Consider the following 15,069-nt stretch of genomic DNA (forward strand, 5'->3'; position numbering starts at 1 on the left):
GCCAAATCTTACTGGGGGAAATTTAAGTGAGCATGGTCAATAGTAATCACACCTATATTAATTTAACACCTTCACGTTTGTGTATCTATGATTATTCATTTTTTTATCGTTTCTGCAGAACTATAATACGGCTTTCAATAGTTTTTATCCTAGAAAACGTCATCCTCGTTAGAGCTTCGATTGCCAACAGTGTCACTCTCGATAGTCAAAGGTAAACAGACTTTATATTATCCCACCTAAAATATTCATTAGCTTAGTTAAATTTCTTCTACAATTTTAATCTATGGTTATGATTAATATTATATCCCCCACCATTTTCAGGAAAATTATTAAATATGTTTCTATAGAGTAAAAGTGGGAAAATGTAAAACCAGTGGCTTGCTGTATGGAGTCATCAATGGTGTAAGCAGTCACACAAAATTATACCCACTTATACCTTAAATTATTTTTAGTACCTCTAGAAAACTAAAAAAATGATTCCATGGATTTTACTTTACAAAAATTATATAATTGCATACTTCAGGGTTTGAACCCCCGTTTTCGTAATTTTCGGATAATGTTTTAGTCTAATTTAATTTCTAAAAAATTAACACTAGATTAAAAAAAATAATAATTTGCAGCACATTAGCACATTGGTGACCGTCAACAGAATAAATTTTGTCTATTTGAATAATAACACGACATAAAGTCATAAAGATAAAAGCATGAACGTATGAGAAGGTTAGGTAGGTTAGGGAATAGGTAGAGAATTTAATTACCAGTAATAAAAAGTTTTTTTACTCCATATATTATACACCACTACCAATAGTTAGTTATATTTTATTAAATAATAAAACCATTACAAACCATATATAATAATGAAAAATGAAAGAAATATTTTTAAAAAATTATAATTAATATAGGTACCCACACAAGTTGTACACGTACTCAATAGTGTGTGGTTAAAACTAGAATTTTTGATACGATTTTATTAATGATGATATTTTGTATCTTATATTTATTTCATAAAAACTAAAATACAAAATACTATACCTAATTTTAAATTATTCATAGGGGGAAACAAATAAACATTAAAATTATGTAGATAATATAATGATAATTAGGGTTCGGATTTACATGTATTTATATAATCAAAGTATGTATTTATACAATAAAAATATGTACATAAATATGTGTTAAGGAATTCAAAATATGTATAATCAAAAAAAATAATAATAATAATAATTAATAATATAATAAAATAAAATGCAATAAAAAATGTATATTCATCTAATTTTATTGATTACAAACATTTATTAACATTCATTTTTAAATTTCGAATCCAAAAGATCACCGATATTGTCGTAAAATCTTAATAATAATTAATAATAAAATAAAACGTAATAAAAAAATGAATATTTATCTATAGTTATCTAATTATCTTGATTACAATTAATAATAGCATAGACTTTTAAATTTTTGAATTCAAAAAATCTTCAATATAATATATAGTCATGATAACCTTTCAATTATTCTAACACTGAAGAAAAAACATTAAGACAGAATAATTGTCTAAATATGGGAGAAAAATTGAATAATTGTGAAATATGTAAAAATAATATGTAAAATCAAATATAGCTCGTTTTATCAAAAATCTTGTGAACAAAATTTATCACTTGCCGAAATTAGTTTATCATATATTCATGTCGCAGAGAAAATATGTATTTACATATAAATCCAGCCCTAATGATAATCGATGTAGGGTAAAAAAAATTGAAAATCATGCGGTAGCGAGTGATGTACTTCGATACTACAGCGGTGTATGTTATTATAATACTTAAAGATATATGTTTTTATTGTACACGTACTCAATGGTCAAAAACAACATTTTTGATACGATTTTATTAATGATGCAGTAATTATTAAATATTAAGTGTATTGTAATGACAATTAACGAGTGATTACACACAAAGGTTACTGATGCTAAATATTCTTTTTGAAAACCCATTTAAAACTCAATGACAATAATACGGTGACTGATTGATATTTGAACTATATTATATAGATTGTTTGCCATCATCGGTCTAATATGTATTGCGTTGGAAACAGGTGGTATAAAACCGTGCATTGTCACGTTTGGAGGCGATCAATTCCAACTGCCGGATCAAAAGGATCAACTTTGATTACACGTAGCAGTGACAGCGAACTACCAGAGGTCTCACCTTGTATAAATTAAATAAATTCGATCAAAGTATTCACTTCAATCATATGTACTAAGTACTAACACATATTGTTTTTTTGACCATTGTCTAATGTTATTGCCTGTTATATTGTCAATGTTTTTAATTTGTTATTAAAAAAGAGGGTAAGTGGATACCGCTCTGCTGTACAGTACGTTACAATTGGGTAGATGTATAATAGATTGTATTAAATTTGAATTCAATCATAAATCATTCTATAAGAAAAACGATTCTGAGCGGATACGGCTTGTAAGTCTGGATATGTTATATTCATATTATTAAATATTAATTATAGCCTGCGTAAGTTGAATTGATATTGTTATATTATAATTTTTATTCGTGTCCATGATGATAACTGATGAACAAACCATTAGAAATTGAAATCCAATTTTTAGCGGGTTTATTGTAATTTGTCGGTGGTTTTTTTCATGGCATTAAATAATTATTGAAAAAATCGAAAAATTACTCTCTAAAGTACCATCTTGATCCAATTTTCTAAAATATAAGATACAATATGTTGAAATCGAAGCATTCCTTCTGGTAAAAATGTTATATACAGGATAAAAATAAAATAAACATCATTGTAAATCCACAAGCTTCTTCGCTCCACTCAGATTCTAAAATTTAATCAAAAATAATATATTAATGTTCGTATTCTATTTTCAGTAACTATGGTTTGTTATAATACCACGCGTTCACACAATTATTAATAACCACTTTACCACTTTGGTAACTATTATAGTCATCGATCACACTTTAACATGGTATGTACCATCCATGTATCTATTATTGTCTATGAGCATTGAGCGTGGTAGTCGAGATTCTAACATAATATAAAAGAAATATGGCAAAACATTTACGTCGGCAACGTTGTCAACGCGCGTCAATAACGCAAGGATTTGACATAGAGTAACAAGGCCTGCAGGCACATGCGGTCGCCTATGAAGTATTTACTTTCAAACCTCAACTGCGTAGGTACTAGAAAACCTCGTTAGCTCAAATTTTTTTCACGACTCTTGAGAAACTCGACACTAACGGATATCCAGATAAATAATTATAATAATAATAATGTTGTAACTTTGTACCGATTATCGTTCAAGCCTCAAGAGCGACAGCACTACGATACCGACTGCCGAAGGACAGTTCGTTGTATATAACGGCTTCGATTGTAACGCTCGTGTGTTAAGTTCGTGGGCAACAACGACATCGATCCACTAGGCTCGGACAAATTCAAGTACACGCTGAATTCCGACGAAGGCGTCGTCAACATAAAGCTGAAATTGAACGAATCGTGCGATGCGTACGTTAACTACGACAATCTGGACACTAACGTGACCGTATCCAAAGGAGAGGTTAGATCACAATATATTACAATATTGATGTTGTCTGTTCGCTTCTATACTTTTTTTCTTCTTCTTCTTCTTTTTCCTTAGTTTCGGCCTTTAAGACCATACCGTTAACGATAAACTTTTCCACCTACCCTATCCTCCGATGCTTCTGTCCAATTGGTACCAAGCTCCATCCTTTCAACTTCTCTCTTCACACCATCTTCCCATCTCAGCTTAGGTCTACCTAACGGTATTTTTCCCATAGGGTTTTCTTTAATCACCTGTTTGACTTAAGTACCCTGTTTGCACCAAGCATGGCCTGCCCAACTTAGTCTTCGTTTGGCCATCTCATTAACTATATTCGGCTTCTGGAAAAGTCTTTTGAGTTCATCATCATGCATTTTTTTCCATTCATTGGTTTAGCTATAGAAAACTGGGATGTAAATTTTCCGTAGAACTTTTCTTTCGAATATCATTAGTCTTGATTCTTCTGTTTTTCTCAACGCCCACGTTTCTGAGCCGTATAGAACAATAAGTAGTCTTAATAGTGTCATATAGGTACATATTTATTTTTAGGTTTTTGGATTGAAACTTCGATTTCAATATTTTTTCTAGTCCATAATATCCTTTATTAACTTGTTGAATCCTTGATGAAACCTCTGTATTGACATCGTTATCCTTCGTTATAATCAATCCTTGATATTTAAATTGTAATACTCTGTCTGTTCGCTTCTACATTGTTTTCAACTATTTAGCAAAAAATATATATATGTAATTTGCTTTGATAAAACTAAAATATCAAGACCTTTTTAAGTAAACTTTCCTGAGTGATGGGTCAAAGTTTTTTTATAATATCTTTAATAATATTATACGCTCGTTTGATGTTTATGTCTATGCAGTTAACGGTACGAGTATGCAACTATTTACACTGTTCTACATTAAACGTTTTAATAGTGTCTGATATTTGAGTTTAATTATATTGATGCACAGTTCAAATCCATAAATTGTATGTATTTGCAACCAATCACAGTATTATATTTTTTAAATGATTATAAACAGAGTTCTGTTAATTTGTATAGTGTTTCAAAAAACCTTTTGAGACACAGAAAGAGGTGAATAATATGTTTTTTTTTAACCCGAAACTAAAAACTTAATTTAATTAAATTAAAGTTGTAGTGTTTGTTCTAAAAATGCATAATAATATAAATGATAACCTGTAAATAATTTATGAGTTTTGTACCTAACCTAGATTATTGCGGTTCTGTTAGTTAATCGAACGCAATGTATATATTCTGTTCTCCATGACATTAATACATTAATATAGTTTATCTACGTCTTAAATTATTGTAAACTATGGACTTCGAATCATTGGGATGAATTGATGTAAAACACCAAAATTTAACAAAAATGTAAATAATGCAAATAAAATTTAAATATGTAAAATTTAAAATTTCGAATTGTTTAAAAAAAAATGTTCCGTCAGGATTTTTGGGATATTTTTTATGCAAATGGAATTTGGTTGGTTAAATTAAGCTTCGAGTCAAAGTTATTTAAGCAACAACTAAGAATCGAAATTAGTTTCGTAAGTTTTTCCGTAAATTAAACAACTAATTTCACAGACCGGGATATAATGTTGTCTGACTTTCTTAAATTTATTGTTATAATCAATATGAGGACGGTGTATAGTCTTGCACGATAAAAGTGTATTTTTTTTTTGGTTTTCTAGTCAATCTCATATTTTCTAACGTCCAACAGTGCAAATAAAGAAGTAAAATTACGACGTATCGATCATTACGACGATTTCATAAAGCCTAAAAATGGCCATCCGAGTTTAAGGTAGGGAATATTTTCATACTATACCCAGTGATATATAGTTTGTCTCTTCGACGGCCGATACAATATTCTATTCCTTTTTTTTTTAGAATCGTAATTGGCGATGATATCGAGAAGAATGGGTCTCTTGCGCTGGTGCACGCCAGGAAAAATCACTTGTCGTACAACATATCTTCGTTTACAAACGAAAATTTCATACCGGTGGCTGTCGGAAAGTAAGCGCAATCACTTGGGCGCTGTGCAGCAAGTATTTGAGTAAAAGAATTCAAATACTTCTAAATACTTACTCAAAATATCTGAATTCAAAATCAAATACTACTTTTCAAAAACTTCAATAATTATGTTTAGCTTATATGTTTTCTATTTTAATTTTGATTACGTAAAATAAAAATGAAAATTGAGTGTATAATGTATAACCATATATTGTTTTACTGTGAATTTATTATACTTAAATACTGAGACGAATAAAACAGTTGTCAGTTTTAAAGTTCCACTAAATTATACAGTGTAAAATGTTCTACACAATTAACACAAAATATGAAAATTGGTTCAGTTGCTATTTTAAATGGTAAAAAAAAGATTTTGTAAAAGATTTGAAATTATTTGAAAGTATTTATAAATAAAGTATTTGTATTTGTACTCGAAAACTCTTCAAAATACTGTATCAGTACCTACCTGTACTTGAATACTTTTTAAAAGTATCTTTGTATAAGACTGAGTTTGGATTTTGGATTGTAGGCCGTTTCAAACGTCAAAAAACGTAATTTATTGAATTTAAATTGTTTTAGCTATTATTTATTACACGGAGAAGAACGGATATCGTCGAATATAAATCTCATGCCAGCGACGATATATACACTCGTCATAAGACGCAACGACGGCGGCAGCCACGGCATAGTAAAACCATAATATATTTAATAAAAAACGCAAACTACGATAAAACTATAATAATTATGGTGGGCAAATCAATATGTTGTAATCTTTTCATCATTGTCAATGAATTTATAGGAATCAAAATTGTACGCTACGGACGAAGGCAACTACTTGCACATTTTATGGCAGACACCGCAGTACGTGTGTATGATTGTCGCGGACGTGATTTTTATCGCCACGTCGATTGAATTTTCGTTTACCGAAGTAAGTCGACACGTGCAAGCAATAATTCCCTGTCGTCTATCCGTTCATAATTGGACCGACGCACGTGCAATTTAATAATAACATCATAACTAAAAGTTTATATAATATATTATGTCGACCAAGATATCCATATACGATCTCCTTTTTTATGACGTTAATAATAATGCACGTGCTCGATCTAAAATGCCCGTTAAGACGTAAAATATACCGTCGGTTTAACTCGCACGACAAAACAAAATATCACAATATTGTCTGCGTCAGTAATAATGATTATAACAACAATGATTAATTTATTATTCCTATTCACGCAGGCGCCGCCCAGAATAAAATCGTTCATATCGGCCTGTTACTCGATGACTCAGTCGATAGGAAACCTAGTGGTCGTCGTTATTTCGGCTTTGTCTTTTCATAAACAAGTGAGATCATTATATTCAGCCCTGTCGACGATGACGAGTTCTTCGTCTTAAATATTAATGCACTTAATGCGGTCTTTTGAAGTACCTACTCGAGTAAAAGTATTTGAGTGGAAATATTTAATTATGTTTTTGATAACATTACAATATGGACAGAGAATTTTAAATGCTTTCTTGGACTATTAGTATTTAAAAGCATATACTAATTTTCATATTATACTTATTCTGTTTAGTTTATATAATTTCTTTTTTAATTGTAATCCCTTAAAAACAATTGAGTCTGTATGATAATATATTTTTTAATGTGAATGATTCTCAACCAAAAATGTAAAATATTTTTTTTCGACAAAGAAAACAGGTGATTTTTAAGGATACACCAAATTATACGGTGTAAAATATCCATACAATTTTAACATAAGACATGAAAATTGGTTCAGTTGATTTAAAAGCGAACAAAAAATGTTATAAGAAATTTTACCGTATCGATGTATAATTAATACTTTTTGAAAATATTTATATTTGTACTCAAATACTTTTTTACTGAGTATGCAAATACGTATTTCAAACAATTTTCAAAATACGCATCTGTGTCTGTACTCGAGTACTTTTAAAAAGTATCTTTTTACCTTACTGTATACAATAATTAAAAGCTATATCGTATTTTAGGTACATGAATATCTATTTTTCTCCGGACTCATGCTGGCCGATACATTGTTATTGGCTTATTTGAGTTATAATTACAAATACAAAGCTTTCAGACAACGGTTAAACGACAGCAATGACGACCACGACGACGACGATAACGTTGTGACAAGTCAAAGCGGACTTCAACTCGATGGGAAGTGATCATGAAATGCTCAAATACATTCTGTCTGATTGCATATACGGATTGATCTAATCTAATTACAAATTGCATCTATTTATTATTGTAATCGTTATCTTTTGTAAATATATTATTATTTTTCGATTATAGTTCAACGAGATATTAAATAATATATTATACTAACAGAATACACATGATCAACACAACAATAAATAGCAAACGCATTGTTATATTATAATGGGTGATTTATTCATTAAACTGTTAATTAAATGTTAATCTGATCCCATGAACAATAATATAATAGTGATATTATTACAACTATTATATAATACTACGAATACTGGACAATAATAGATTATGAGTAGGTACTAATACAATAATCATTCGTTTAAGATAATAATTAAATTAAATTAAATTGTTACAAAGTGACAAACCTATCTGTTTATATATTTTGGAACTCGGAGCCTAGCCTAGGCTTATCAAGATGAAATAGTTATCATAGATAAAGTACTTTAGAGACCATACACGAAAACAGGATATTAAACATTATCGGCGTTACGTCCGAATCGACCCAAAATATTTAATCTATATTATATTGTTATAAATAAGATTGAAACCACGCTGCGGTTTGTCTCGCTACTCACTAAGACAGTCAATCTGAACGTAGCATGAACGGAACTTAGCTGTATTTTAGTCTTCTAAATTCTAGTACTTATCGAGATCTTTCAATTTTTTTTTTTCAGTACGGCAGCTTAAGTTACTATAATCGGCTTTACACCTTACCGACTCCACTTCGATTCTGGTCGATCGTACGTCATTCGGTAACAGACTCAACACGGCATGCACATAATAGTTGATATATCTGGACGGTATATATTTGTATGCTATTTAAACTTGTATTTTTTACATAATAGGTATATAATTATAGACTATAGTATAATAAAAAAATCAGGGCTTAAAATCGTTTACCGGTTTTTCACGAAAACCGTAAAAAACCATAAATTTTGCAAACCCTAAACCGGTTTTCTAATTTATCTGCTGTTTGGAAAGCGGAAACCGGTAACCGATTAACAAAAGTTTATAAATTCATATTACAAAAACCAATTATCGACATTTCTGAAAATCGTTATTTTAGCGATACCCGGTAACCAGTACGAGGAAAAAAAAACTTTGTTCCAATTACCAATTATTTATTTTTATTTTAGTTTATAGTTTTTATACTTTATTTAGTAGAAAAATATTCTCTTTATCAGTATAAAGAGATCACTTTGTTTATGATATAATTGTACAGAAAATAGTAAATACATACATGGCATACGGGTAATGCCGTAATGGTATATTGTTTATGCATATTATAAGATAATATATAGGTATATATTATATTTTATATTTTATGTTTTAAATTAAAAATTATATATTTATATCTGTATTCTGTACTGATTACTTAATATTACTGGAATTCCCTATGGCCGTTTCCCGTAATACAGCCTACATGGACACATGGTTATATTTTATGACCTACAAAGTACTCATTGTATATAATATAGATATATAATATACAAGTATATATCATATGATTTAGTATTTACCACGATTTAAGATATAGTATATTATATTAACTACTTATCGTAGTATTACACTATTGTCTATTACCTGCTATTATTATTATTATTATTTGCTATTCAGTGATTCGTTTATTCGATTACAAACAATATCAATAAAGTGTTATCAGTAATTCTATGATGCATTTAACCAGTATGTTTCTAACATGATGGAACCGCTGTTTGGTTTGCTAGGTTGTGATGAATTAAAAAACGCTATATATCACAAGCAGCGTAGTTTTGCAGACCAAGCGTTACAGCAGCGCTGAATTATCGAAGGCACGGGAACAAATTTAATGAAAAGTGTAAACACATCATTATAAATAACTCATAGTTGATAACAAAAACGAAAAAACGTGATGTGAAAAGCGGTATTTAAACCGCTTAAAATTGGTAAGCGGTTATTTAAATATTTTAGAAACCGTTAAAAATCGGTAACTGGTAATCATTTTTTTTATTGTGGTGTAAGGTAACCGGTAACCGGTAAACGGCACATCTCAGAACAAGATAACTGGTAACCGGTTCTTAAAAAAAATTAGCCGATTACCTATAATTTTGGAATCGGTTTTAAGCCCTGAAAAAAATTCACAGACATCAACGTTGGGAAATTTCAAATTTGGTAGGTAGGTAATCTCTAATCACCTAGATAGATTCTGCTCAAATTGTATAGTCGTATCAATATTTAACTATACTCTGGTCTATTGTGTGTCCTGTAGAATCTAATATTATTAGTTTATTTTCAGTGAGGTTTATCGGTGTATATCAATAAAATATTAACACACTAGTCACTGTCATTATTGATAACAGCATACAGCCGATATTGATAGTATTGCAGACAACCGTATACACAATAATAATTATTAACAATCTGTGGACTGCTGTGAAGGCGTAACGTATAGGCAATATAGGCACATCGCTATGTCAAACTTCAATATTATTTAGAAACAAAATTTATTTTAATTATATTTTAATATTTTTTTCAATCCAATTGCGTATGATTTTCAGTGGTTTTAACAGTTGCTCAAACTATTATAATATCACATTGTTTTGTTTTGGTAAATAGTATGACTGATTATGTTGTGTTTGCATATTTTTTCAGGAAAATAAAACTATTAAAAAGCAATTTATTTTTACAATGGAAACTATATTTATACGGCCGTTAATCGCGTCATCTTCTTATCACTTGATGAGAATAAAGCCAATACCCACTATTGTTTGGATGATATAAAATCAACAAAACTTTACGTTACACTGAAATAAGATTTGAGAGCAGCACAAAATTATTAAACTTTTTAAAATTATTTCGGTCCTTCGTTCGATACTTGTAGACATTTTGTTTTTGTTATAACGTTAACCTTATATACAAACTGAAAAACAAAAACTGTTGATCGACTTCATCAAATTCATATTATATAGGAAAAAGACTACCTACTACCATCATTCTCCTATAATTTTATCGTTCGTGAATTACAGATGATATTTTCATCCGTCGTATCGATAAATACTCCCGATTTCTCGATCTCTAAATAATAATAGATATAAGTAAAACCTCTATTTGATATAATGCAAATCCTTATTATTATTAAAATTCTACACTTGACTTAAAATAGTTCTAATTAAATATGCGTAGATTGAAAATTTTATGATTTTGTTTTTCATATTTTAGTAAAACTATTAATAGTATAAAATATAATATATTCTAGATTTCTAGATAATTTCATAAAATTTGCACATTTTATAAATATTAAAAAAATAATAATTTAGTTATTTTATAATCAAACAATCGGACTCATAAATTTATCATTTTATGAATATTTTAAAATATAATTACTACGTTTATCACTTGCTATTAATGTCATTTAAATTGTTTCATTTTCAATAAAATATTATGAACATTATCTCACAACAACTGTACATTGTTTATGCCATTTCCGAGCATTATTTTTCGTATAAATGAGATATGCATAATGTATGTTGTATATATAAATATATTATATGGATATTTTATATAAATATGACGTGCATATTCTATAATATTATTAAGTGTATAAATATCTGGGCCCTATCGTTATAACTTCAAAGTTGCAACTATAAATTTAAAATTATTACATTTGGCCCTTGCTCCATCAATGTCGTAATGATCTAACCTTTGTAATACAGATATTATTGTCCTATCGTCTTTAATTATTTCTAATAATTATTATTTTTCATAAAATTATGTAATTTCTAAGCTTATTTTTTCTAGACTTATCACTTACAATAAATAATCTGATGATACGCTATCGTTATAATCAGGAAGCTCCAACGATACCACTTAAAATTCGTATAATTTTATTTTTTAATATACTTATAGCAAGTATAAGTATATAATATATTGTATTTTCATATAATATATCAACACCATCGTAGGCAATTATGTCACGAAAACAAGAACAATTTAATTTTGTATTTAAAGTTTTCGTAATTTTTTATAATATTATTATTTAACCCGCGAGGAGTATAATAACCTTTTCACAAAATATTAATACATTAATCTTACATAAAAATTATGTTTTTCTGTATTATATATTTTAGACATAGAAAAAATATGTTATACCTATCACGTATTTTAATTTTTTTTCGAAAAAAATTATCAAAATTCAAAACAATCTTAATAAACTCGTTGAACCGCAATCATTCAAAATCGACTTTATACGCTCCATTAGATTTTACGCCCTAGTAAATTAAATAGTGAACCGACCTTCTACCCTGATTAATGAAACCGTCAATTTATTTAAGAATCACTCAATTTAATAGATTTATGGTAAATGTGTTTTCAATATGCTCCGATTTCCCTGAAGACTAACCAATATGCGCAAACCACAAATATGCCGACTGGACTTCGGATAAATCAGTGATTGGATACTTTCTACCCACGTCCAATGTCGATATGCTGACGTAAGCCATGTCTGCGTTGTATAGCTTCGCCTGGAGTTTCAACGCCTTCTTGAATTCCTCCATTACTTTTCGATCTGTAAACAAATAGTTGATACTATAAATAGGTATCCGAGATCCGACAACGAGATCGTTATATAAATATTAATGGCTAGGTATCTACAATACCAATAACAAATTAGTGCCAATAGGCTAATGGCTATTCTGCGAGTGTGAAATTGTAGTATTGTATAATATACTAGATAAAAAGGAGTGTTGAACATTTTTTTTCAAGTTAATGATTAATGAACAAACATAATTTCTATCGACTGTTTTAGAAAACTGTTTTTATTTATACTGTATTAGTCTGTATTTACAGAGTGTAACAGATTGAACTGACTTTTGGAATGGCTTTTATTCTAATCAATATTTAAAAAAATATTTTTTGATATAGTTATAATTTATAGGCACTCGCGTTACACGTATAATAAAAAAAAAACATTTATCTAAATCAAGTAGTTTATTTTTTAGAATTTTTTCAAATATCGATATTTTTTTGATTTAATTAATTTGGAACGCAATACATTTTTTAAAAATATTATTTTTGGAAATTTGCTAACATTGGTATATTTCTAAAACTATTTACTGATACTATAATTTTATCAATTTTTGTCATACGTTTAAGTAGCATACATTTTTTTTTTTTTGGTCAGTTCTTTCTGTTACACTCTGTATAATATAATACGAACCTTCAAAACACCTTCAACCTTCAAAAGTATACAACGAATCAATATATTGTAGTATTAATTAGGCACGGGCGCAATTTAGAATGGGCTTGGAAGAGCTTAAAACGCCAACATTTTTAAATTAGTGGAAATCATAATTTATATGAAATTTATTTTGTTGTTAATTATAACTGAAAAAAAAAATAGTAGGCTTCGGCAGTTTTTTCATCAAAATTACACGATTGGCTTTAGGAAGGTAGCAAATTTCCTATATAGTAAAGAGTTATCACTTATCTATATACAGTAGACTTTTTGTAAATATTCACTTATGGTGTATGCAAAAAGTTCGCCCTGTAAGTAAAAGTTTGGAGTTGTGTAAATAGAAACCACGTGCCGTGTAATATGTACTCATGTGTGTGCATACATTGACTATACAATATCATCAGTTATAATACAAATACAGGTATTTGAATTTCCAAGAAGAGCAAAAGTCAAAACAAATTTAATAGTTCAAACTTCAATAAAATATAATATAAAAACATAAGTTAAGTTTAAGAGAAAATACATTTGAATAATATCTTGTCATATATTATCTTCCTAGTATTTTAGTATTATATACCTATACCTCCTCACCGCGTATACGCATTAAAATTATCTTCGACTGCATAATATTAAACAAGACACAGCCCACGCTAAAGAAGAAATAAACCGATCATAATAATATGATGAAACAATAATGATAAAAAAAATGTGTTTGTATAAAAGTTGCAGAATAGCGAAAAGTTAAAATAACGTATTATAGTCTCCCAAGCTATTAGAGCCCTACACTCTCTATTCACCTCGATGCAAAATATGTGGTACATGATATAATATTATTTTTTTTTTCAAATTTAAATGCAACAATAATCATTTTCGTGAAACTATTCCAAACTTCAGTACACGAATTACACTCAAAAACGTGTTACATATATCAGTTAAATATGGGCGATTCACCAATTGCTCACGTTTATTCGTCTTTTCCCATCTCTATTCACGATTTATTTTTTTAACCGTACTTAGAAATTCCAGAAACTATAAACACGGCGTGTGTTTTGTTTCCTACGTACGCGTGGTGTTGCATAAAACATTTTTTACCTACCTACTATTTTACTTCCCCGGAACGAAATGTTTATAAAAAAAACAAACGCGAATAATCATTGTAAAACCGACAGCTCTCTCGATCTGCTAAGAATATAAAATAACATGTCCACCTCCATCCACAAGTCACATGCACTTACCATCAAGCAATAGGAATAGCAATAGGTATTCAACTAGTCGTATACTATTCGTAGACATTATTTGGCCTTTTGTCGTACGTACTGGATTTAATTATTTTAATTTACCCATTCAAAATGCCGAAACAATTAGGTACCGACAAGCTTTTCATTGATTTATAATCATACAAATAATAGGTATACCAGATTGAAATGGTTTAAAATTTATCAAATTTATTTCACATAGCTCGTCTATATGTCGATAAACTAGTACCAAAAGCCAGTTGCGCCTCATAGGAAGTAGGTATATTTGTTATTTTTTTATTTTAAATCTAAATTATATTCGAAAATGTTATATTTACGAACTTGGGCGCTGCGGATAACTGTTGCTAACCATTGCAATAAATATTTTACTAGTTTTTGAAATTTTTGGTGAAATCATTTTTAGGGAAATTTTAAAACAAATGTAATGACTAATATGTTTACAGTGTTGGTAAAATGCATATTTGAATAAAAAATAATGACAGTATATTCAAAATTAAGTTCTGCAGATAGCTTTCCTGCACATTCCTACTTTAACAGCCTTATAGCTCATCCCTCGAAATTGACTGAGAGAGTACGAAGTAAATGAGGTGTGATCTGTACTGGTGAATGTAATATTATCGTCAAAACCAAAAGTATGATCGAACAAAATTCTAAAATTAATATTTTGTTTTCGGTTTTTAATATAGAAATACTATATTGTATAACTAAATACTACAGTATTTAGATACTCACCTTTAATTTGGGTTCCCAAACTTTTCTTTGACTAAACTATCATGAGC

General features: G+C 29.0%; 1 protein-coding gene across 1 annotated transcript; it reads left to right on the forward strand.

The window, feature by feature from the left end:
• Window positions 1–3,393: 3,393 nt before the first annotated feature.
• Window positions 3,394–7,988, forward strand: LOC100162963 (peptide transporter family 1). Its single transcript, XM_029489538.1, has 7 exons — window positions 3,394–3,571; window positions 5,274–5,383; window positions 5,470–5,595; window positions 6,169–6,277; window positions 6,389–6,517; window positions 6,829–6,933; window positions 7,597–7,988. The coding sequence occupies exons 4-7, from the start codon at window positions 6,218–6,220 to the stop codon at window positions 7,774–7,776; spliced, it is 474 nt and encodes a 157-aa protein (XP_029345398.1). The 5' UTR covers window positions 3,394–3,571; window positions 5,274–5,383; window positions 5,470–5,595; window positions 6,169–6,217; the 3' UTR covers window positions 7,777–7,988.
• Window positions 7,989–15,069: the final 7,081 nt, after the last annotated feature.

The sequence above is a fragment of the Acyrthosiphon pisum genome, chromosome A2 (assembly GCF_005508785.2).
Source record: "Acyrthosiphon pisum isolate AL4f chromosome A2, pea_aphid_22Mar2018_4r6ur, whole genome shotgun sequence".
Lineage (NCBI taxonomy): Eukaryota > Metazoa > Arthropoda > Insecta > Hemiptera > Aphididae > Acyrthosiphon > Acyrthosiphon pisum.